We start from the raw sequence: 25,547 nt of genomic DNA, 5'->3' as shown, positions 1-25,547 counted from the left end.
ATATAAAGTGGGGAGAGGAAGGAGGAAGGAGGGGACATTTGGAATGATGGCATTTGTCTTCCTAAGTCACCATTATGTGTGATGGGGCCCTGCTCTCCTGGAGATGGCTGAATATCTGCCTGCCCATGGGAAGCAGTGAATTAATTCCTTGTTTTGCTTTGCTTGTGTGTGTGGCTTTTGCTTTCTCTATTAAAATGTCTTTATCTCAATGCATGAGTTTTCTAACTTTTGCCTTTCTGATTCTCTCCCCAATCCTGCTGGTAGGGGAGTGAAGGAGAGGCTCTGTGGCCCTTGGTTGCTGGCTGGGGTCAAACCATGACAAGGGTATCTGCAGGTTCAGTTAGGGGCTTCTGGGAACGCTGCCTTGGAAAATGATCTAATTTCAAGCATTATTTTCTAACAGTACTACTAAGCCTAAAAGTATTTTTACAATATTTTATAATATCTTTAAAGTATGACTCATCAATCAATCTTGCTAAGAGGCAATTCACTGAAAAAACGGTGATCAGCGCAAAACACATGCCAGCAGCTATTGTATCATTAATTCAGAGTTTAAGGCTATGAAAGTACACTTACATAAGTTTTTGCCAATTTCTCTATCAACAGGTGCATCTTTTTAAGTTTTAGATTCTATGGTTCTCTAGAGTTGTGCATTAATGGTCACCTTTAACTTTATCCTAGTGATAGAAAATAATTTGAATTGTAGTAGCCACGTCAGCTTCTTATAAAACCGTCTGTCCAGTTACCTCCAATATTAATGAAGGATCTGAATTAAGCTGAGGGAGTCTATTAAAAATTGTTTGTTAATTCTGCATTCAACTTTTGACAAGAAGTATTTAGTTAACAGTCTTCTGTTAAATATTTAAAAGTTGAATAAGTTATGTAATTAAGCCTATTCTTCTTTAAAAGAACAGAGTAAAGTTTTCTTCATTTTTTAAGCATCTGCCTTTCTCCCTCATAGTTTATATAAAACATGGGAAAAACGCTGCTCTTCTGCAGCACCAAACAAAATTAATAAAAACCAGGGGAGGATGGTGTATTAAAGAAATTATTTAACATATTTAGAAAATAAAACATTCTTCCAGATTATTATTTAAATTAGTTTATGGGATTAAGGGATGTACACCAACCTTCCTAGTAGCAGATTTTTAGATACAACTCAAAGGCAACATTTATAAAAGTGGATTCAAATTCAAGTACTTCTACAGCAATACTTTGGTATGTGCTTCTTTCATATAAAATATTTTAATAAGTATGTGAACATAGATTGGACTGAAAAATAGGCTTGATGATTTTAATGAATCTTCATTTACCAAATATAACCCACAGATCTATTTAAATGCTTTAAAATTAATATGCAAATAAATACACCTACCTTAAAGAATTCTTTTTTTTCAACTCGCTCATTGCCATCTGTATCCAACATTTTAAAGGCAATCTGAAGTCCAGTCTGGGGTTCTGCAACAAATTGCAAAATAACTTTATTGAAAATATACACACAGATGCTTACACTAGCACTTAAATAATGATTACAAAATTAATAACGACTGCAAAATGAATATTGCCTATGGTTCAGTTCTCCATTGTTACATACACACATGGTACTTCCAGTGAACCACATATAGCTCTTCCAATATAAGCAAACTTTTTAAACACCTTTTTACTATAATTTCAAGGGATAATTAATGTAATGGGAAAGTAAGAAATGCCAGCAGTGCCCAAGTACAGCCATGAGTGTCCATCTGATCTCCACAACAATATCGTATCTCTCACTGTCCTAGTCTTAAGATACTCTCTATGGATGCCTCCATGATCCCATGTCACTTCTGCAGTCTAGCTCTGTCTTGTTTATTAGAGCTCCTTTTCAGGTTAGATGAGTGGAAATTGCCTTCAGAAACCAATAATTATTTCCAAACTGGGTAAAAGAGCTAGTGTACTCCTCAGGTACTCCCTGCACAGGTGACTGTATGTCAGTATTAGAAGTCCTCCCCAGCAGACAGACCGATGCTGTAACAGTGGCCAGCTCTCAGCTCCTGCTCCTGCTGTGTTAGCCCTAGGCCTTTTTTAACTTCCCTTCTCCTTCTTTCCTAAACAATGTACTCGAATATTACTAAGACGTAACAAACTACTCTTTCCGGTCTTTTTTGACAAAAGCATGTTTTGTATGACTCCCATCAAGCTGATTTTTCTCAGGAATTTTACACAATTTTACACTGCATTTCCTTCACTGAGTGGATGTTTCTTTTCAACACAAAAATGTAATGAGCTCTGAATCTTGCTATAAAAACATAGTGTGTTTTGAGCTCGTTCCCATGATTTCCTGGTCTTACTTTGCTTACAGGAGGTGGCCTCGCTCATTAGCGAGCCCACACAGGAGCAGCATGCTGCTGAAAATGTAGTTACAGTTCATTGCAGTAGCAAGCCCTTTTCCCAGTAATTTCTGGAGCACATGAATTAATTCCACAATCCATTTAAGTCAGGCATTAATATGAAAGCCATGGACTTACCGTCTCTGGAATATATTCATGTTTCCAAGAACAATGTTGGACCTATGAGGGCAGTGAAGCAGTACCTAAAAAACTCTAATGCCTTCAGAGTTTTCCTTTTGGAAATATGTTCTTCTAGTTCCATTCTGAAAAGTTTTAAGTCTTGCATTTTCTTTTTTAAAAGAATATTTCTGTCAAGGGAACAAGCTGAAGGAATATCCCATTCCTTTAAAGTCATAACAAGACCATTGAAGAAAGTACTATTTTTACATTTTAGAAATAACTACATCTTCAGCAGTCAATTAAGATTCTATGTGAAGCAATCTTGTGATGCACGGATATTTTATAAATACCATTGCAATCTGCACAGCAGAACCCTTCCCCAGCAACTGGGTTGTAATAATCAAAACTGGCTTCCTTTCCATGGAAATGGCAGATGCTAAATTTGTGTTACTAGTACAAAAGCAAGAAAAGGCTATCCTATAACATATTTAGAGAACAAAAGTAATTGATGTATTTAATAGTAATTCATACCATCTGTGTTCCAATTTTCAGATAAGAGAGCTGTTACTGAAAATACAGGACCTAAAGCTGCTTATACAGAGATGACATACTTATCTGATATGATGTAACCCCAAAGGTATGTGTTCGTAAAATAAGCACAGTTCAAAGACTACCACAGATATATTTGTATTTAATTAGAATCAGGCAAAAATCCAAAATCTGAACAGAAGAGCTTCATCTTGGCTGTGAGTGCAGGTTAGACCTAGGTGCTTCCTATCCAACTATTCCTATGTTGACCAAGCTGTCAATTTGTGTGACTGGCTAATTGAAACGAAGCTTGAGTAAAGGTGACAACTTCAATTCCTGGACTTCTTCACCAGCCAGGGCACCATTAACCTATTGCTAGAAATGAAATTCAATACAGCACTGGAAGAAAAAAAGATAGTGATGATACAAGGCACACAGAAAAGAGAAAAGAAGGTCACAGGGGCAAAAAAATATAGCCTTTGCCTAACACAAAATTACATTTTTAAGTTCAGTGTTGTTACAGACACTGCTTTTGTATGACAGGCAGCATGGTCTGGTCAGCAGTGTCCTGGAATCAGGAGTCTAGTGACTCTTTTTCTGTTTCCCAGTTGTTCTGTTGGTGACTTTGTAGAAGTCATTTAAATATTAATGCCTGCTTTAAGAAATCTCATATTAATTCTCAGTAGTGAGAGAGACAGGTTTTGTAACTTGGGGCTGACTGACATGGGATACTTGTTAGGCAAAGATAGAGGTACTAACACTTGTTGACATTTGCTTTCAAAGTGATCGATATGATAACCCTCTGTGTAACCAAAGCAGCAACATTAGCACTGCATTTTTATCCTGCATCAAAAGGTGCCTTTGTTTCTGCAGTTCAATACATTCTTAAAGAAATTCTGTGAAAAATAATGTTACTTGATTGTTTGGAGAAGTGGAACAACTTGCTCTGATACTGCTTCAATTTTCTAATTGTTTCAGCCAATAATTCAGCATGAACTCATTTTCAGCTGCTATAAATTTTTAAAGAAGTAGAACCTTTGGCACCTATAACTGCAACTTTAAGGTATTCTTCTGAAGTTATAATTTGGCTGAGGAAATCTAGAAAATCCGAGATCACTTCCATGCACAACAGTTTTCCTTTTTTAACATAAATGCATCATTTTTGAGTTGCAACAAATATATTAAAATCAGTATTCTAACTGGGCTAAACTCTTATTTCTGATTTTAAAACCACTTGAACACATGGTATAACTCAGGTTCAAGCAGCGTGTAGCACAGGACAGTCACCACTGCTGAAGCAGTATATTTGTCTATTACATAGGTTATCTTAATGCATATATATATTATTTATTACTGTGTACTAGCTGAAGTTCCCTAAGAGATTACTCACCCTTCATGCCATGTAGTAAGAGCTAATATAGTTCTGCTAGAAATGAGGTAAGCTGCAAAAGGGCTACCTAAACTGTGCAAGAGGTGTATACTGATGGCCATTATCAGGAAGGCTGGACATACTCTCTCCACTCTCTGGAGACCAACAATTATTTGTTCATACTACACCATGAGAAGGTGGATTTCCAGTGCAAGGAAAATTTGTCAATTTGTTTAAGCCTCGGCCATGGAAGTGATGAGGGTCAAGCATCTACAGTCCATCAGGCAAAAGTGACTACTTTCTTCTCTCCTTTCCCCATCCACTGACACCATAAATCTAGTATGCCTGGTTTTGTCCCTTGCTGAAAATGTCAGACCTGTGTAAGTCATGCAAACAAGACTGCACATGTGGGCTATTCCGTGGACATGCACATGAACTACTGCACTACTAGTGTATGGGTCTCACTGTGTGATGTTCATTGCACACATCTCAAATCTTGGTATTTTTCAGCATCGCCTACACTTCATCAGAATAAAATGGAGGGGTGGCAAGCATGGCACACAGTAAGTACGGGTGAGGAAATCTAGAAGATCCAAGATCACTTCCATGCACAACAAAACATGCCTGTTTGCAGATAAAGTAAGTACCAAAAGGTCTGTTAGACAAAAAGGAAGGAAGCAAAGGAGGGAGAGCAGAAATACATGTAAAATACTTGGAGAAAATAAAGTCAAAAGGAACAGAGTATAAAAAAAAAGGATTAAAAAAGCCAAACAAAAAGACACTGCAGAATTCTTCTGTTTTTATATTGCATCCATTGCATATCTGAACACAAGAATAATAGGGAACAACCTTTGAGATGCCACAACAGCTTTTTAATCCACTGCATGAGCTACAGTGTTAATGTCTCATTTCCAAAATGACTAAAACTACTATCCAGAAGACAAATTATTTATCTTTCCTCCCTATTCTTCCTCCCCTTATAATGTGGTTCTGTAACCAATGTCTGCCCTCTCTCAAAGTCTTTTGAAAAGCTTTTCTGATCCCATGGTGCAGGGATTACCATGATTTTTGAAGTATTGCTAAGGACCAATGATACCTCTATGGAAGTAAGTTCCAATTAATTAAAGTTATATCCATTTATATTAATGCATTATCACTCTCTATATAGTGTTTTTTTACATTTTACAATAATGCAGAAAGTTAGAAGCTAAAAATTTCAGGAAAAAGTTCCTGGAAAGGTGTTAGTAGCTGAGTATTTATGCCAATGTATTTTAAATATACAATACTTACTTGTAAGGATTGTCAGCAAAAACAGGTACTCTGCATAAGATATCAACCCTGAAATGAAAGAGTTAAAAAATTATTTGCAAAAAACCCCCCAAAAACTCATAGTAAGACTTGAAACATCAAATCCTATAAATATAAAAACTGTAGTTTGACATAGTATTAAATAAATTTATTAAAGTAAGCCACTTTATTATTTAATAAAGTTTTTACTTCTGTTTTTAGTGCTCTGAAGGTAAAATTCCCTAACCAGAGACTCATCAATGCTCATGTCTAATCCAGAAAGTAAGGTTTATTTGGTATTAATAAAAGTCCTGCACTAAATCTTTGGATTCTCACTGAAAACATTCAATGTTTATATAAAAGGCAAATAAATTAAATGTGCTTTGTCACATTTAGTACCTGGGAGGAGAACTACTCTAACATTACCCTGAAGGATCAAAGTCCTCCATCCTTTGGCAGGCTCGCAAAGGCGGAGAATAGCTTCCCTCTAATTCTCAAGGGGAACATGGCAACACGCAAAGCTGCCAAGCTGCTAGATTGTGCTGATAGTACTGCTGGGCCGAGCGCCAAGAGGAGGCTTCTTTTTTTTTTTTTTAAATAGGAACGTGTCCTTTCTACAAGGTGAAAGTATTTTCCCCCCTTTTGAAGGAAAATTCCAGTGTTTTCTTTTCAAATACCACCTTAAGTGAAAAGCCTGAACAAACACAAAGATGTGATAGCGTCAAAATGGAGTGTACAAGCTATAGATAGAGAGCGCATAATGAGGGTGGTTAAACAACAGAATTTGAACCATCTGCCCCGCAATAATGTTTGGAGAAAAAATGTAAAGGGCTTTTTTATAAATCACTTTTCAAAATAACTGAGCTACTTTTAACTTGTGAGTTAAAAGCTGAAGCTGCTTAAAATAATGAAGTTCAAACATGCCTATCTGTGCAAAGATAAACTAGTTTTATAATTTATATTCAGTTAATTGATAGATAAAGAATACACTTAAGCTTCAGTGATAAGCAATTAACTTCTGATAAATTACTGTGCACAGACAGCAGCATTTATATTTGACCTCAGATAGTGACTTAACACTTTTAAGTACCAGTTCAGAAATATTAAATTGGTAAACGCAGGAGTCTGAAAATTGGAGAACAAATCTTAGCTAAAGGGAGGTCTAATGCTGACCCTGTTGCCAACTCAATCTGGTTCCATATCTCAGCTTCCCTCTCCATCAAAATAGAGCTATTCACTCTATTATCCAACATGCATCATGTGTAAATCAGCATAGTACTACAATCATAAAACCACTATGGAAATAAAAAACACTTTCACCTCAAAAACTTAATTTTGCTTACAAGTTTTAGCATTTCTGCCATTGTAAGAATACAAATTATTATTTGCATTGCTGTAAAACTTGGAGTTGTGTTCCTAGATAAAACATGTAGGTTTTCTACAAATTCAAAATCAAATAGACAGAGAAAGAACTTCTACTCCAAATTTTTAGCTTATATGCCTAAGTATAAGACAAGATAAAAAAAAAGATAGAAACAAAGAGGGACTGATAAGAAATGAAGCCATTAGTGTGATGGGCAGTGATCAAGATTCCTAATTTTGTTTTGTGTGTGACACAGCCAAAGAATGTTTAAGGAAAGAATTCATAAAGGAATTCAATAAAGGAAGTCAATGAGGCAACTTAGCAGGTCAGTATAGAAAACACCTCCCAGTCATGGACTGCCATGGTGTCAGCACAGAGATCCCTGACTGAAAATTTAACCACCAAGCAATGAAGGAGAGCATCACTGGCCAAGAAGAAGTGGGAGTCTGCCTCTCGGCTGTCTTGAGGTGCGCTGCACAGGGGTAGTCTAGGGAAGACCCGGAAACTGAAGACAAACAGCTTATGCTAGATAAAACAACAGTGAGAGCCCAGTGTTGGGATACAAAATAAGAGACCATACACTCAAAGGAGTTGTGAAAGAAAAACATACTTATCAAAGCATTTGAAAGGATATTAACATGGCAGATTATGTTTGCTAAAGTCATAGGAAAAAAATGTTGTGCTAATTGAGATACAAAATACTGAGCCCCTGGAGAGTTTTAGCTATATAGCTAGACATGGATCATTATACATTATAAAATTTTGCAGAAAGAATCTGCAAAATTTTTACAGAGATGGTAGGATGTGAAGAAAAGATCAACCTAAAGACAACTCCCTGCTCAGTGGCTCAAGGGAAAAGCATTTGAATTGCAGAGGTCTGGAAAGAGGACACTTGAAAAGTCACTACAGTCAAATTGATAAAAAGGTAAATATAACAAATATATATAAAATATTCTTTAAAACCTGACTCAGTGCTTTAAAGCAAATCCACAGTCTGTCTGATATTTTCTGGAAGACTGATTTTACTAAAATAATTTGTAATACAATTTTTTTAACTTGTAGACTAATTTCTATTAAAAATCTTATTTTAATTTTATTGTCCTTTTACTACTTGTAGTGAATAGCCAATTTATCTCATCCATCAAGTAAATTAAATGTTTTGGTAATTTTCTCTTTAATTCTACAGTAATCATTACAAAGTTACTCAAATTAAAATATATAATGTGGCAAATTTAAAAAAAAAACCAAAAAACAGCCCACTGAAAATTATACTTCTATCCAAGTAAAATTTAAAAGATAAAAGCCTCACATACTGTAGAATGACTCAGCATACTTGCAGCCAAGTATTGCAGTTAGCATTGGCAAGATACTGTCATTTTCTATTGCTTAAGGAACTCTCTCTATCCCTCCCTAGAAATACGTATCCTCAAACTTTATAGCAAACGCTGACAGTACAATATTCTTAGTGCTGAATAAATCACAAACCCTACAAAATATGACACGAATTTTAAAATTGCCCACTAGAAGGCAGAATTCCCTAGCATTATGTTTTACAAACTAGACTGAATACAGTTTTCCCTCTCCTTGACATTTAAATAACAATTTGAAGGTAGTTAAAATAACCTCAGCTAACAGTGGGACAGGGTAGATTCATTATTCTGGTATTTGAAAAAGCATAAATGTTTTAATTTTTAAACTGTGATAATAATGCATCTCAAAGCAAAAGCATCAAAGTCACTAAACAGACAGCATGATCAAAACCTGTAAAAACTCTATGTTTTGTGGGGACATATGGATGACTGCACTGAATGTTCCTGCATCGTCTCAAACTCCTATGTGACCTTTGAAGGACAGAATATACGGACACACAGTGCTAAGGACGGGGAGATCTTGGCCAGAACGCAAAAGACACCAGGCTGAGCACATCACTGAGCCCACTTTGTGCCAAGCACTCAGCTGAGAGAGGTGCAACAAAAGGAGGCTGTGCTGATTTGCTATGTTTGCAATTTCTCTTGGTGGATTCCCAGTTTTCACAGGTGGTGTGCTCTGGGGATTTGCAGTGTCCATCACGAGAAACAGAAAGGCTCTAAAAAAGAAGGTATATAGAGAAAATATCCCCGAATTAAAGACTGGGAATACTTTAAACCTAATTCTGGGAAAGCATGTGATGATTAGTAATTTGAAAAGGCAGGGAATCAACTCAATGCAAAATCCAGCCTTCCCTAGGACAGGAAAAAAACGTTCAGCTTGTTTGGAGATGGTTCAGGGTTGCTAGGGTATGCTGGGGTTTTCAGGAGAGGACTGACAAGCAAGGCATCCAGCTGGAGCCCCCTCCACATCTGCACAAGGATGCAAGGAATGAAGCGCAGGCAGAAGGGGCCACGAGGCCGCAGGGTAGGTGAAATGCTGCAGACCGAGATTGAGGGCTGCTCTCTTGGCACAAGCTGCCAGCCCTCTCTGGGGATCTGCTGTGCATGGAGAGAGCGTGGCTCATGCCTGCCAAGGAACTGCAGCAGTGCAACGGCAGCTTCCAGAAATGTCCATGAGATAAGGGATTCAGGCTGAACTGTAGGATACAGAAAGTCTGTGAATAGGCACTGTCAGTCTTTCTCATTAGTTTGGGGATTTTGGTCTTTGTTACTGGTGAAATGGTTAATTACTCATCTATTTGGTTTCCTTGATCCTCTTGTTTGTTTTCTCCCTTCAATTAATTTATGCTAATGACATGTTTATTTGCTGTTCTTTAATTCCTTGTTCTTACACAAACAATATCCCAGCTCTCAGAGTTTTCCAGTATAAGGTGGAAATGTCGGGTGAAAAAAAAATTAAAGCACATCAGTGCTGCAAAAGGTCACAGAGCTCCTGAAGAGGAAGAAATAAGTTCAACTGCTCTTGGAATCAGGGATGCTGCTTTACATAATTAGATACAAATTTTATTTTTATTCTTAGTTTCCATGCATTTGAGATATATAGTGAAACAGTAGCTTATTGACAAGTCTTAGAAGTCCATTTTGTGCTGAAGTTATCCTTTTCAGTCCCTTTCTCTTCTCCAAGTAGGCTTTTCAGTTTCTTTCATGTCTCCTGCACCTCAGAAAGCTTTCAATTCCCAGCCCTGCCTCTTTACTCTCTTGCATAACTGAGACATTTGCCAAGGAGGCAGCTACTGGCTAGATGCGGATGAAATCAAATCCATGAAATACATTCAACTCTTACCATATAATGAGATAAAAAGCAACATGTATTTTTCAGTATCAAAAGTGCTCATTACCTTTATCACCAAGGTCTCTAAAAAAGGTTGGCCCTGGTTTAGCTTTGGCAACATACAGCAGTGCAGCATCTACCTCCTTCAAAGACACAAACAAGAAAATATAAAGCCAGTTTTGAAAGAGACTTAATCACTTCAGTAACAGAAAGAATGCAAGTTCTTTTGAAGAAGGAAAGGAACATTTTGCTTACCTTTTTTGTCAGTTTCTTGGCTGAGGCTTTGCCTATAATAAAAAGAAAAATCATCATAATTCAATAACAAACTGACTTTAAACTTTGATCAGGTCCTGTGGCATTTCTTCAGATTTTTATGGGAAAATGCTAAGTAATATGAAACAGAATATTTTGCAACAGGCAGTTTGTTTCTAATTCCCATAATGATCGTGAAAGGACAAGATTCAAAAGCAATACGAGCAGTCTGTTCAAATGTTCTCTCAACCTAGATGAAACCACAGCCCACTTCAGTGTCTACAACTGCCTTATTAGTGTAACTTTGCATACTGTGAGCCACAAATGTTGCACAGATTTCAAAGCAAGACTATACAGTAAGAAACAACTGTAGTATTTGGGGATTTGCATGCACACATAATAATCCTTGAAGTGCAGGTTGTGCATGTGAAAGCTAAGAAATACTAAAAAAAAAGAAAAAAGTATGAAAATGTTGATGTTTCTATTAAGGAGAAGTAAACTGAACAACTCTGCCTTCTGAAAGAACATCAGATGAAAATCATGCAAACTCCTAAGGGTTTCCTAGTAGGTCAAGTATATACACTCAAATAGGGGAGACACTGGCAGCAGTATAGGTTGTGTTCCTGTGTAAATCAACCATTTGAAGAGCTGGATGTATCATCAATGGAACATTCCAGCTGGTTAGGCAGGGATCACAGAAACCCTGTGGTCACGGACCAGCAGGAGTTGTGCTCCATCCTTTCTCTGTCTATCTGCCCTGTCACACTGATCTGCCTCCTCAGCATTTCTCCTTATACAGTTCTCAAAACCCCGTTGTCCTTCACTCAACACTCAGCCCATCACTCTCTTCCTACATCACCAGTTCCTCTGGATTCCAGCCAACCATTCTCTCCTATTTATTCACACTGTGTAAGCACAAGCTGAGCTGCTTGGATTTGCTCTGTGGACTGGTGCCTCTATGTGCATCAGGCTGGCATGCTCCACGCTCAGACTCCAAGGCTACTCTGTGGCTTCACGGGCACCTTGCATCCAAAGGGTCACCAGCACAGCACTGCTATTTGGAAATGGACATGATGGAGGCAGCCTGCTGGGCAGCTGTCAGCAAAGATTTACCGAGTGTTTTCACAGGCCCATAATTTAGCCAGGCAGAGGTGCATTCTTAGTAAAACAGCAAATTTCCATGTTGCTGGCAAATGGCATGCCCAGCTGCAGGGGGTCTCCACCGGCAACTTTCTGCTTTGGACAAGGGAAGCTGCTGGAACATCTCAACCAGCAATAGCTCATTTTTCAGCACAGGCAAACCACTGTGCCCTGGCCTCTGCTCTTTGAACTGGCAGTAACAGTTTTGCTAAAAAATTCCTCTCCCCACACCCCCTCCCCCAAATCAGCCTAAGGCAGACACCTGGCACATAACATTTCAACACAAATGTTTAACTTTGACAAAAGTTATAAGCAACTAAAATTAGGGGTTTAATACTGGAGTGTTGAGTGACCCCAGCAACAGGTGTTGCCAGTACCACCTGTCACTGTGGATGACTACATTTTCGTGCACTGCTTGTACATATATTTACACCCATATACACACACATATATAAAGCTACATAGGTAGATACCCTCTAACTCAAACAATGTACGAAGTCCTCTACTTAGCCTCATTTGAGACAAAAGAAGTCAGATCAATAACAGAGTCTGAGAACAAGCAACAATCACTATATCCAGTAAGGCTGAGTCCTGAGCAGTGTGATGTAACACCACAGTTACATCTAACACCGTTTACTGCTGCAGAGCATTTTAAAGAATGGTTATTTAGCAAATTAAGTTATTTAGATCTCAGCTTTGAAATGTTGCCCCATTTCAATGTGGAACTAAACTACAGCAGTTCCTTTGGCTCTGGGAGACCCAGATAGTGAGTGACCAGCCTTACAGGAGGGAATGAATCAGGCTGTAGGTCTGCAAAAAACAGTATCTGAAAGAAAAAAAGGAAAAGCCACCTTGCAATGTTTTTCACTGTACATGCTCTTTGTACTTGCTGTCTGTACTGAAGCCAGCCATACACCCTTATTTGGTTAAGAGCAGCTCCACTCATTTCATTCTCCTGGTGACCCCAAGAACATCACATCTGGGATGGCACCTGCTACCACAGCAGTGTACTGGGGAGTAGCCTTTTCCCAGCATCCAGGAGGATGACAAAGGAAGATAAGCTGAACTCTGCGAGCTGGAACAGCAGAGGCATGGATAATTGATGCAAGGTAAGGAGAAAGAACTGGGAGCTACAGATGAGACACTACTTGGCCAAGTTTGTGAGGCTCTACATTTGGTAAGTTTGTGCTTCTCTTCTTTGTGTTGCATTCAGCACAATAACTCTGAAACTCTTCAGCTACCCGGTTACTGGGGAAGAACATATTCTCAATGAGAATTACTGTATCTTGATAAAAATTAAGCAATGGAAGGAAAATCTGTTGTAGACATATGGACTCTCTTTTCACCAGCCAGCAGTCACAAATGCAACCGCCTGGAGCTCACACAAATGGCTGTGGCAGCCATCAACATCTGTCCTCTTACATCCAGCCAGTCACCTCCAGAGGATGTTTCAGATACTGACATGTCGACTGACCTCTTTCAGAAGTGAAAAGACAGTAACAACAATACAGAGGTGCTTGCACTACTGGTGCATGGGTGAAAGAAATAGTGGAGGAAAGGAAGCCTTTGCTCAGTGGCAGAAGAGGGAGAGGACAGTCATATCATCCCAGGACGTGGTGAGAGGTAGAACCAGGGTCAGTTGGCCCCTGCCACGACTGACTGGACAAGGGGCAGCTGCTACAATAAGAGAGGAAAAAAGGCAGGATGGAAAGGGACAGATTGAGAGATGAACAAAGACATTTCTACTTTTCAAAGCAGTAAATACATCAGAGTAATAAATGTGGAGTCTTTTAATGTTGCTCTTCTCACATGGGCTTCAAAATCAAAATATTTAATAACCTAGTCAAATGAAAATGGCATACAGATGTCAGCATGAATGTGAACTGCTAGGATAGGAATTTTTTGGAAAAAACACCCTGACACTTGGGACAGTAGTATTATTTTTCACACTGCCATTTGTCTAAAGTATTAGAATACAATCCCATAATAGTGCAATAATTTAAACTGTAGAATAAGTTTCCAGCAATAATTATTTGAATATTTTCTAAGAATTGAATCCAGTTACATTTTATTGGTACTGTCACCAAATAAAATCATCTGTGAAGACTCAAAATCTCAATTTTCATTTGAAAACATCAGCTAATTTTATTGTAGCACTCATTATATTCCTTGAATACTAATTTAGCTCTTAGTGATTATTCTCTCCATTTATTTACTTCCTAACAGTGAGATCTCTTTAAACACCAACACAGAAAGCTCTATTAATATCAAATGTGCAGCCCTCTGAGGAATCAGGTCTCTTAAGGCATTGTCTACAATAATTAGGAGAAGGTTAACTCCTCTTTGCAGAAGATGCACTGCAAAGGCATTAACAGTTTTCTTAGCCAGTCTGTACACTGAACAACAAAAGTGCCTCTTCCTTTTTATGAATTAAATCTTGGTGTTGTCATTCCTTACACGACTACAAATACATCAGGATCTAAGTGTCTCTCTGAGGAATACAGATAACAGACATAATTATTAGGAACTATTTAATCTATTAAGTAAAAGATCTGCATGATGCAATTTTCTATAGTTTTATTCTTTGACATTAATAGATCCTTACTAATAGGTAAATTAATGACATATTAGAAAACTTGTTTATAGCAGTAACAGTCTCATCTTGGTATCAAAAAAAGAAACCTGGAATTCTTTTGTTTTGAATTTGAGTGAATGAGAAGAAAAACAACCTTCCCCCCCTGAACTGCCATGATGATGGAATTCTGGTTTAAAGGACATTGAGTATTTTCAAGGGTCTCTACATATTTTACAGATGCCATCATCTAATTTTCACCATTTATAGCGTACCTATGAAACAATGAGGTACAGACACACCTTTCATGAACAAAAAGGCATTTTAGCTTTTTAAGGTGAATGAAAACCAAGTCTACTTAAAAGCACACAAATTCTGTGCTGTTAGCCAAGAAAGTTAGTTGACAACTGTAATTAAGAAAACACCACCAAGAGCATATCCGTCAGCCTTAATTTGCCCTTGGCAAACCTGGATATTTTGTCACATGCGTTTCTTACAATAGAAGCGTTTCCCTCATCTATCTTTTTTTACACTAAGATGTAGAATGGACCTGACATCAATGTTAGGATTAATGTTAGGAAATAGCTGAATTAAACAAGTACCCACTTGCACTCAGTAACACCTATTTACACCTGTACAGCTAAGGAAAGGCTTAGATCTGACAAAAGACATTTAGATTCAAAGAATGAACAAAATCACTAAGATCAACGATTATAACAAAAATAATCAAGTGTCAAAGCAAAAGTAGTTACTACCACCTGCAAGAAAACATACTTTTACGTGTCTGCAAGATTCCTTTATTTTTGTGATATAGAAATTAAAATTTGAATCAATCTTTCTCCATAGCCTTAACTTCAAATGAGAACAGTATAAAATAGGTATGCTTTCCTAGGAGGACAACAAACTCCTATCCCTTTTATCAGCAGTCACTGAGATGGTTTGATAAGGATCTCCTTTCAACTTCATTTCAAACAGACACAATGACAAACAGACAAAAACTAAAACCAAAAAGACTTCCCAGCTTTTTAATTTTAGATAGCAATTGTTGCTACCTTTACTGAAGTTTGGCAAGTTCAAGGTCATACTGGGGTAGTATAAAACCATTTGTTTTTTCATGAAAAATTATGATGAGAATAGCATTAAGTATATGCACAATTCAAACAAACTCTCATTCTGCAAAATGATGAGTGAAACGAACCTTTTAAGCTGGATGGGATTTCAGCACAGTTGTAATCTGAGGATCAGGGCATTTTAAAAACCAACCCCACTGTGTGCAGCTCATGCTGTGGCCTTCACAGCAGAGCCCACCCTGCAGCCTTGCCTGCCATGGGAACAAGAATTTTTATTTCTTCGTTTTAACTGGCTGCCAGCCTTCATGCAAGCTGAACTCTAAGAATCCTGCACCACTGAGCTGGGTGAGATAAGAATTGCGTATGCTGATTTCCTTGGGGAGATGCCATTAAAATTTTTGCTCAAATTAGCCTGAAATACAAGATCATTGAAATTCAATAGCTTGTATTTCATTCTCAGCTCTCTCTCAGATAATTTTAATGATACTGGACAAGTACCTTATACTAACAAGGTGTCCTTTTTTTACCCACCTTATTCTCATTCTCATTCTTTAAAGCTCTTCTATGCATTTATAAAGTACTTAGTGCTAATGAAACCAATAAAAGGCAAAAGTTCAAGCTAGTAATTAATTCTTTAAGGCCTCCTTTTGAAATATTGGTGATATCAGAGATAAATCAAGGATAACAAAAAAAATTAAGGCTTTTTGAAAGCATGACAAACGAAGTGGTCAGATTGCTATGATAGCTCCTGGCAAACCAGTATATGAATAATAAATGAGCATGCAATTTAAATGAATTAAGAATCCACTTCAGCTAGAAAGCTTTTACTGAACTAGTGCATTGCTCCATTGAAAGATAATTGATAAAAGTCATTTCAATCACATGAATTAGTGAATTGAACCACCTGAATTATAGTTCAAGTATGCCCAGTGGAAAAGGCAATTTGCAGTAATAGAAGCTTCTGATATGCTTTACAAAACAAGCTTTGCATCTGTCCTTCTTTATTTAAAGCAATCATTCCTCTGAGGAAACAAGAAATACACAGTGCTGGGCCAAGGCCAGCGCTGGCAAATCTCCATTTCAGAAGAGCAGTTGCATCAGAGCAAGTCAATATCAGGAGGTTTCTCAGTGAGTCAGGCAGCCCCGGGTAAAAAGGGTGGGATGCTGATGCAGGGAAAAAACATCAAAGGATGACACAGTCTTTTAGGAAACTGAAACAGACTAAAAAATTAAGATTAGCAAGTTTTCAAAACCTGTTAAAGAGACCGTGGCACCGAGTCACCAGCGGTGCAAGGAGTTCCCAAAATAAGCAAAGGCACCAGGGTAAAAGCAGATGCTGTGGTGCCCACTACAAAGTTTTTGAGCAGCTTAGTCCTCATTGGAACTATGGCAGGAGTCTGTGGGGATGGCAGGGAAAGCAGGGCAACAATTTCATCTTAGGTATTATCGAGAGAAAGTGACATAACCCTAGATCTGCTCTCTTTCTCATAACATATCCAAACTGCAGATAAGGAAAAGCTGAGAATGTGTTCAAGCTTCCAATCTTACCACAAGACTTGTCCTGCAGTGATATACAGCATACAGAAAGTTACTTCTTCCAAATGACTGGAAAAGTCTAACAGGCGTGTAATGGCAGCCTTTGGCTGCACAAGGAGCATGTGATGCGAGTTAAGACTTCATGTGTAACACACAAGCAGCAAGAAGCCAAGCACAGAGCACAATCGCAGATGAGCATTTTCCCAGCAGGAGAGCTGGGAAAATGCTCCAGAGCCTGTCCTCTGGGCTGGTGCACAGCTCATGACTGCAGGAAGCACCCTGAGGAAGAATGTGTCATGTGAAATCATGTCCTCAAGCTCCCAAATAAGCACCTCATGCTTGATTCCTCTGGCTTCATTTAGATGTCTAAAAAGTAGATGCCTAAATCCGAGTTAGTGATCTCTATGGTGCTTTGCTGTAACTATGATGTTGTAAGGACATACGCAGAAAAGGGTTTATAATTAACTTTGAAATCTGCTGCTCCTATTTCAGAGGAGGAAAGCTCATATGCCCAAAAGCTTGTCTAATTTTTCCAGCTTAGAGCAACTGGTCTAATAAAAGATCTCTGTCTACAAACCTCACTCTGACTAATGACCCCAGGCTCCCTTTATACTCAAGGGAGAGAAACTGACAGAGCAGGACAATTTATTCCAGGTTGAGACAGGTGTCCAATCCAGGCCTGAGACTTACCTGTTTCATTATCTTTAAAGAAATAATACAATCACCTGCTCTGACCTGACATTCAACTTTTATGTATCTAAATTGAGCAAGTGAGTTCTTTTGCATGCAACCAGATAACTCATACTGCTTTCTGTATTAGTTCTTTCTGTAATCTGTTTTTTCTAACCTCCTATCTATCAGCCCAATGCTAAGGCATGTATTCTGTTTTAGTAAGAACTTAATCAGACACAAGAGCAAAGTTTACTACAGTTTAAGAGGGAGAGTGAGTGGCTGCATAATTGGAGCAATAAAGTCTTATAAAGGACAATTAAGATTATCTGGAAGTAGCTGTATTCATAATACATGCTTCTGAGACCAGAAGGGTGGAGAACAATTCCTGCCAATTTACAAAGAACATTATGCAGTTCAAACTTTCGGGATAGATGGCATTTCCTGAATCTGCATAGCAGGCAGGCAGAGCCTCAACTCAAGAAAGAATTCCTATTATTAGGTTTGAGTCAGTCTCATCTAGCCTATGCCTTCAAGAAGACTCCTACTCTAAAATAAAGAAGCTATGATAACTGTAGCATCCCTCTGCTTTAAGTCATCATCTCCTGTTGCTAACAAAGACTAGTTTTTTAAACACTACAGTGTAGCAGCACATGCTAGGTTAAAGTACTAACAGATGAAGGTAAACTATTATGATAGCCTCATAGCACTAGAGGTTTAATTCAGTTTCTTTACCAGGCAGTGTTAGAAGTCAGGATCCCTGGCCTAAGGGTTCTATAATCTACTTTATGGTTAGGGAAGATAAGTACAGAAGAACAAATAAAGTAGGATAAGAACACCAACAATGAAATGACACAGGTAAAAATCTGACTGCATACACAACTTGAGAAAACTGTATCTTAATTGTAAGCAGAGATTAATTTGGATTCAGAATGAAATTGTGTGCAAATCAATCATCCCACAATCAAAACGAAGAAAGAAAAGGTCAACATCTTAAAAGAATCAGAAATTCTTATCTCACTGTGTAAAACCTGATTTAAGTTTATGTGCTCAATATAAAACCACCATTGCCACTGTAGCAACTATCCCTATTGTCTCATTCAGCTAATTCCTTTATAATTTGAATTCTGAAGATCTTGCCTGTTATGACAAACTGTTACTTTTCACATGCATCTTACAAAATGTAAAAAAATTCCCCCAAACCTGTTAAGGACTAAGCACAAGAATATTAAACATTGCTTATTGCAAATTGGACTCTTGTTGGCAAACATAATTGAGGTGCCAGGTGAGGAATTCATCCTCTGTGTGGGAATTTATCATTAGCATAAAGCTACCTTACTGACCCTGGAATAAGGAAAAAGAGGGCATGTGCCAGAGAGGACCACCTTTTTCACACTTTTGCTTTGATGCAATTTATCCCCTAAGCAGGAACTACAAATAATTTCAGACTATGTCAAAATAAATGAAGCAACTGTATGGTTTATTGTTCTTTGATATGTAATGAATGCTCCAACATGCAAGAATTACGGATAACAATGCCAGAAATAATCACGTGAGTCAACTACTTTGTCCTATTGCTCCCAACAGACTTTTGCTCATGCATTACCTCATCAGTTTATGTGCACACAAATACATGTTCACACATTCAACAGATAGTGTTAATACTAAACTGTAGTTTGGAAAATGGCCTTAAGTTACACCAGGGGAGGTTTAGATTGCATATTAGGAAAAATTTCTTCACTGAAAGGGTTGTCAGGCATTGGAACAGGCTGCCCGGGGAAGTGCTGGAGTCACCATCCCTGTAGGTATTTAAAAGACATGTAGATGTGTTGCTTAGGAACATGGTTTAGTGGTGAACTTGGCAGTATTATGTTAATGGTTGGACTTCATGATTTTAAAAATATTTTCTAACCTAAACGATTCTAAGATTCCATAATTTGGGTTCAAAAGACAATAGAATCACTAAGGCTGGAAAAGACCTCTAAGATTGTCAAGTCCAACCGTTAACACAGCACTGCCAAGCTGTGTTAACTAAACTATATCCCCAAGTGCCACATCCATGTGCCTTTTGAACAATTGCAGGGGTGGTGATTTCACCACTTCCCCGAGTAGCTTGTTCCAATGCCACTCTTTTAGTGAAGAATTTTTTCCCAATATCCAATCTAGACCTCCCCAGGTGCAACTTGAGGCCATTTCCTTTTGTCCTGTCACTTGTAACCTGGGAGAAAAGACCAACCTCCACCTCACTACAACCCTCTTTTGGTAGCTGTACAGAGTGATAAGTTCCCCCCAAGCCTCCTTTCCTCCAGGCTAAACAACTCCAGTTCCCTCAGCCGCTCCGAATAAGACTTATGCTCCAAACCCTTTCCCAGCTTTGTTGCCCTTCTCTGGTCACACTCCAGCACCTCAGTGTCTTCCTTGAAGTGAGGGGCCCAAAACTGAACACAGTACTTGAGGTGTGGCCTCACCAGTGCCGAGTACAGGAGGACAATCACTGCCATGGCCACACTGCTGGCCACACTACTGCTGATATAGGCCAGGATGCCATTGGCCTTCTTGGCCACATGGGCACACGGCTGGATCACGTTCAGCCACTGTCGACCAGCACACCAGATCGTTTTCCACTGGGCAGCTTTTGAGCCACTCTTCCCTGAGCCTGTAGCACTGCACGGGGTTGTTGTGACCCAAGTGTGGGACCCAGCACTATTGGACCTCATACAACTGGCCTTAGCCCATGGATCCAGCCTGTCCAGATCCCTCTGTAGAGCCTTCCTGTCTTCCAAAAGATCAACATTCCCGCCCAACTTGATGTCATCTGCAAACTGACGGAGGGTGCACTCAATCCCGTTGTCCAGATCATCAATAAAGATACTAATCAGGACTGTCCCAAATACTGAGCCCTGGGGAACACCACTAGTGACTGGCTGCCAGCTGGATGTAACTCCATTCACCACCACTCTCAAGGCCATACAGACATTTTTACTCGGTGAACAGTGCACCCATCCAAGCTATGAGCAGCCAGTTTCTCCAGGAGAATGCTGAGGGAAGTGGTGTAAAAAAGATTTACTAAAGTCCAGGTAGACAACATCCACAGCCTTTCATCCACTAGGCAGATCACCTAAGTGATATTATTTCAACTGTTTTGTTTATGAAATAGTTTGCTGCTTCTTAAACTTTCTCATCCAAGTACAGACTTCAGGATACTGTTGATACTGCTTATTCCTAGTGGATCAGAAAAAAAACCCCAATATCTAATATTTTGATACATTTAAAAAATTAAAACTGGAAATATTTTGTGAAAAAATTGAATTTATTAGTGGTATTAGCAAGAAAAATGAAGCGCCATTACTGTAATTCTTTTCAGATATAGGACATTTATAGTAGTTGTGTCCAAGCAGTAAATAGCTGACATATTAGTGCATCTAGGCAATTTAAATTACTGCAGTGGGTAAGTAACCAGGAGCACTGACATTTCACATAAATTGAGTCGGTTCTCAAGAGTGCTGTAAATATAAATAGCTACTTAGATGTGGTTTATATAGTAGCTCGCTTTTTGTCCTGTTTCACCCTGTCACATATCAAAATTATTTACACCATCATTAATGCTTTCTTTTTTGTTATGTTTTGTATTTTTTTAAAAAGATTAATTTACTTCCACTACAGCAACATATAGTAAAAAGTCTTAGAAAGATGGCAAAAAGGGTTCAAGGAGGTGATAGCTGACTGGAAAAGTACAATGGAATTGTGCGAGAAACACTAGTTTTGGAAACTTTCATTCATCATATGCCAGCAATGCCTAGTCTGACCTTTGGAAGAAAAAAAGATGAGAGAGAGAGAGAGAGGTGGCTGAAGTCCTTCTGTACTGCTGTTGAGAAATCTGGAAATCTCAACAGCAGGATGCCTGATTTCTATTGCTGCACTATTCTAATGATGTTTCATTCTCCTTCCATCAAACATCTAGAATTTGCGTCAGATGTAATTCTGACGCAAATTCAGAGTAAACACATGCTTTCCAACATCTTACTGCTCTTATTTGTTTCCCAGCGGTAACATTCTAGTGAATACAGCACAAACAGCACCTTTTTGGTGACTGTGAAAGATGGTCTAAGGAGTTTCAGAGAAGCTTGTGGGAAGACCCATGAAGTGGGGCTCCCCCAAGGTTAAGGGAAATTACCTCATTCACAGATTAGTGGAAAGTTGGAATGGAGCTCTGGAGGTTATTGCGGTGATTAGAATGTCCTTATCTTCTCATGATGACAACATGAAAAAGCTCAAAGCAAGGCTAGTCAGGGTAGCTTGCCCAAGACCATGTTCCTTTGGATTTGCAGACGTTTGTTTTTGAAGGGTTATAAATAAAAGACATTTCTCTAATTTAATACAGTCACCTGACCAATCTTTCCAATGAGAAAATATCAGTTTATGTGCTTTTGTAACATACATTAACATCAAATACATGCAATAGTTGGTAGGTTTTGTATGGAGTTTTAGGATTTCCCTCCCTCGCTTATATCAAAGGCAACAACATTCTTAAGCAGTTGAAGGCTTTACCCTGGCTTCAATTCTCACTGACAACCTATGAAAGATAAGACAGCATTTTTGCCTTATTTGTCTAGATATGAGATCACTAAGTACTGGACTTAACAGTGAATTGGGGCATTTTACTGAAAGGAAAAAATTCTATGTTGGTAATTTAATTAATGGGAGTTGTGTGTTTAAGCTCAAGGTCTGGGGCATTTTGTCTTGCTGTCCAGAGCACAATTAACACCAAAACCTTACTATGCTTCTCTTCTACAACGTAAGACCCATTAGACATGCAATTTACAGTGACTAGTTGTCTGAGGGCATTGGTTTTGAGTTTACAGAACAATTATTTTGTAAATTATAACCAATATAACTTCTGCTTAGGAATTAAAGGATTAAGTGAATACCCACTAGATGGTGTTCAGTTACTGCATGGGGTGACTGGGCTAGTTACAACACTAGCTCCTATTCACCTCCGCTGTCAGCAGATAACAAATACATTTGCATTAGAGGACAAAAAGAGGATGAAATCATTCTCCTAACTAGAAATTTGGAAATGCTTTAGTAAATTATTTACCATGGATTGAATGTGGGTAAGTGGAACTTCTAAAACATATGACAAACATAAAAAAAAGAAAGTACACAAGGTTGTTTTGGACCCACTTGCTATTAGTCTATAGTTTTACTCCAAAATCTTGTATTTTTGCAATTGATGAAATTATCCATCTGTTCTTCACCTTCCCAAACTCTGCTGGCATCGTCCATTGAAAGAAAAGGGTTAATAAACACTCACCAAAGGAAAAATATCCATTTTGCAATTAGTTTTATTAAAAGGATGAACTGAATTATCAGATGTCTAGTCCAGCAGAACCTAATGCATCACTTTCTTTTTCAGCAGAATATTAATAATTGCAACTAATTCCCATTAGTGATAGTGAATCAGTGTAAGAAAGTAAAGAAAAAAGAAGAAAATAATAAAGGTGCTATTTTAAAGGAAGAGACTTTTGGCATAGATGCAGTATTGTAGCACTTCAGATATTTTTGATTCCTGGAGATTACAAGAATGAAGTGATAAAGAGAATTGCTATTCAGAGTTGAATTAAACTAATACTGTCATGTCAGAATTTCCAGAAGGAACCTTCTCCCTTTATAAGGCTCTGAAATTCAACCTTACATGAAAATTTTAGGAAGGCCATTTTAATGCAGATGACACCCCAGTGATGACATTACTCTTTCCAATTGCCATCGTGAGAAGATATGGACATTCCAAAAACCATGTTTGGGAATTTTCCTACAGAAGACTCTGTCTACTGCTTTGGGCATTTACTGATCCTGCACAGTCGTACTTAATTTTCTGTAACTCTCCAGATTCAAGCATTATCCCAAATTCTAGTTTTTGATTCCTTCTTCCTTCCCTTTTATTCAGAGTGCCTTTCAGTGGCTGACTTGCTTTCCTTCAGTTGATGGTCCACGTCATTCTCACTTTTATCTTTATATGAGCCAGGAGTTTCTTTCCACTTCTAAGATTAGCTCATTCTGTTATTAGCACGTACAGAAGCTCTGAACAAACCAGTAACAGCCCCTGCTGAGTCTGACTTGTTTATACATCATTAACATCTGCCACCTAGCAATTAACAGATGTTTGGGAAGTTTTCCTACAGCAGGGGCTCCAAGGGTACGTAAATGATAACATGATGCTCCTGTTTTTTTAAGCTAAGAAAGGTTTAACCTATTTTTGCCACATAAAAAGCTTAATGAAGAGATCTAGTTTTGGTTAATTTCTCAGACCATCAGAATGAAGACTGTTACATGAAACTAATTTGAGACACTGTCTTTATTCATCAGATAAGGTGGTAAAGGGGAGAGGAGCAGGGTCTTAAGACTGGCAAGAACTAAAGTAAAGAGAAATCACAGAAGAGCTTAAAAACAGATGTTAATCATACCTTATTGCAGTGGCCAAAAGAGTTTGGTTAATTTGTAACTTAGAGAAAAAAAATGCTGCTAATACTAAATTTAAAAATAAATTACACATATGATATCCATCAGCCCTTCCACAGCAGTAGAAAAGAAAGCCTTGTGCGCCAGCTAGAACACCTCCTTTACTCTAAGGAGTGAGCTCTGGAGACTGAGTAAGAGAAGAAAAGATAAGCCATCACTTGACCCTTTGACTTCAAACTCCTCACATAATGAAGAAAAAAATCTTTCAGAAAGAAAAAAAAAATCTAGACAAAGAAGATCAAGAGTTTCTTTAAAAAAAAGTAAGTTATTATTTTCTAGAATTGTCTTATTTCCTTAGAAAAAAAACCTTTCTCCCCTGAATTCAAATAATCTGATGAAGCAAACCTAAGAAAGACATTTGGCTTTACCCTGGCTTTTATTTTACATTCTAATTTTCTGAAGAATTCTGATCTTTTTAAGCACTAGAGGAAACACTGTAATAGGTCAAGACAGAAATAGAACGGAAATATTTATTCAGTAAATGTAATGGAGAAGGCAAATCCAAATGCATAAATACACTTCACATCAAAATTCCCACTAACGTTTTATTTAACTTGTAGCAGCCTTCAGTTATACTGTGCTTCTGTGTCCACTGCCTCCAACTGTTCTTGTGCTATCTACTTTCTGCCATCCTCAGCTTCTCTGACAAAACTGCTCCTCGAAGAGCAATTTTGTGGACTGAAAAAATGAAGAATTTTTCCTGTATCCCTGCAAAGGTGTACATTACCTGGGGGCATCAGGCCCTTGGCTGTACATAACCTTCTAAAAGGCCATTCTTTGCCAGATCTCTTTTTCTCTTTTAATCACAATACCATGGTTATGTAAAAAATGTCCTCACCTAAGAAAATAATCTGCTCCACCACAGTACCTTCAGCCTGGCAGACACATGGAGGTACAAATGAAGACCAAAGCACCTGTAGTGCCAGAAGCTGTTCTGCATGTAGTCACTGCGAGTGGAGCATAGGAGAAACGCATTTCAGCATTTTGCTCTAGTGAGCATTGCTTTGTACCATTTTTCTCCTTGACTGAAGCTGTAGTTTGACATTCAGATGTTTCAGCAACAGTATTAATTTAAGAAGTTCCTGACTTCAATCCTTGTTCCACCCCTTAGCCACAGGGATTGCTAGTGGACTGTGCTGTGAGCCAGGGAATGATGCTGGCTTTACAAAGAGAAATCAGACTCAGAAAAGCATGGAAGCATGGAATAAAGATACCTAAATGCAGCAGTGGAATGGATGGTCTCACCCAGTCAGAGGAGGTAAAAATAAACTCAGGTTTGCTTAACTTAACAAGTCCAGTGCTGAGTGGGAAATTAATTACCTATAATGTATCACAGGACTAAGGTTCCAAAGGAAAAAAAAAACCACTATTTTAGGTAATGGGAAATGTTAGCATGAGAGCAAGAGGGTTTAAACAGATAGTGACTGATTTTAGGTTTGATGTCAGAAGAGTTTTTAAGTAACAGCAGAGATGTTGTGTCACTGTTTTCCAATATAAGCAGTGGTTAAAAATGATTTTAAATTGAGTATGAAAAAAATGTGTAAGAGGTCTA

The 25,547-nt window shown here is 38.2% G+C and overlaps 1 protein-coding gene across 1 annotated transcript in view; it reads right to left on the bottom strand.

Moving 5' to 3' along the window:
- The window catches only part of MICU2 (mitochondrial calcium uptake 2), a 67,104-nt gene that overhangs the window by 31,792 nt on the left and 9,765 nt on the right, over positions 1-25,547 (bottom strand). The window contains exons 2-5 of the mRNA XM_017831647.1: positions 10,493-10,524; positions 10,305-10,380; positions 5,677-5,724; positions 1,376-1,458 (exon numbers count right to left, since the gene is read on the bottom strand). Coding sequence (XP_017687136.1) covers positions 1,376-1,458; positions 5,677-5,724; positions 10,305-10,380; positions 10,493-10,524 — 239 coding nt within the window. The remainder of the gene's footprint in view (positions 1-1,375; positions 1,459-5,676; positions 5,725-10,304; positions 10,381-10,492; positions 10,525-25,547) is intronic.

The sequence above is a fragment of the Lepidothrix coronata genome, unplaced genomic scaffold, assembly GCF_001604755.1.
Source record: "Lepidothrix coronata isolate B3197 unplaced genomic scaffold, Lepidothrix_coronata-1.0 Scaffold194, whole genome shotgun sequence".
Classification (NCBI taxonomy): Eukaryota; Metazoa; Chordata; class Aves; order Passeriformes; family Pipridae; genus Lepidothrix; species Lepidothrix coronata.
Note: the sequence above shows the minus strand (reverse complement) of the source record. Positions and strands in the feature narration are given on the sequence as shown.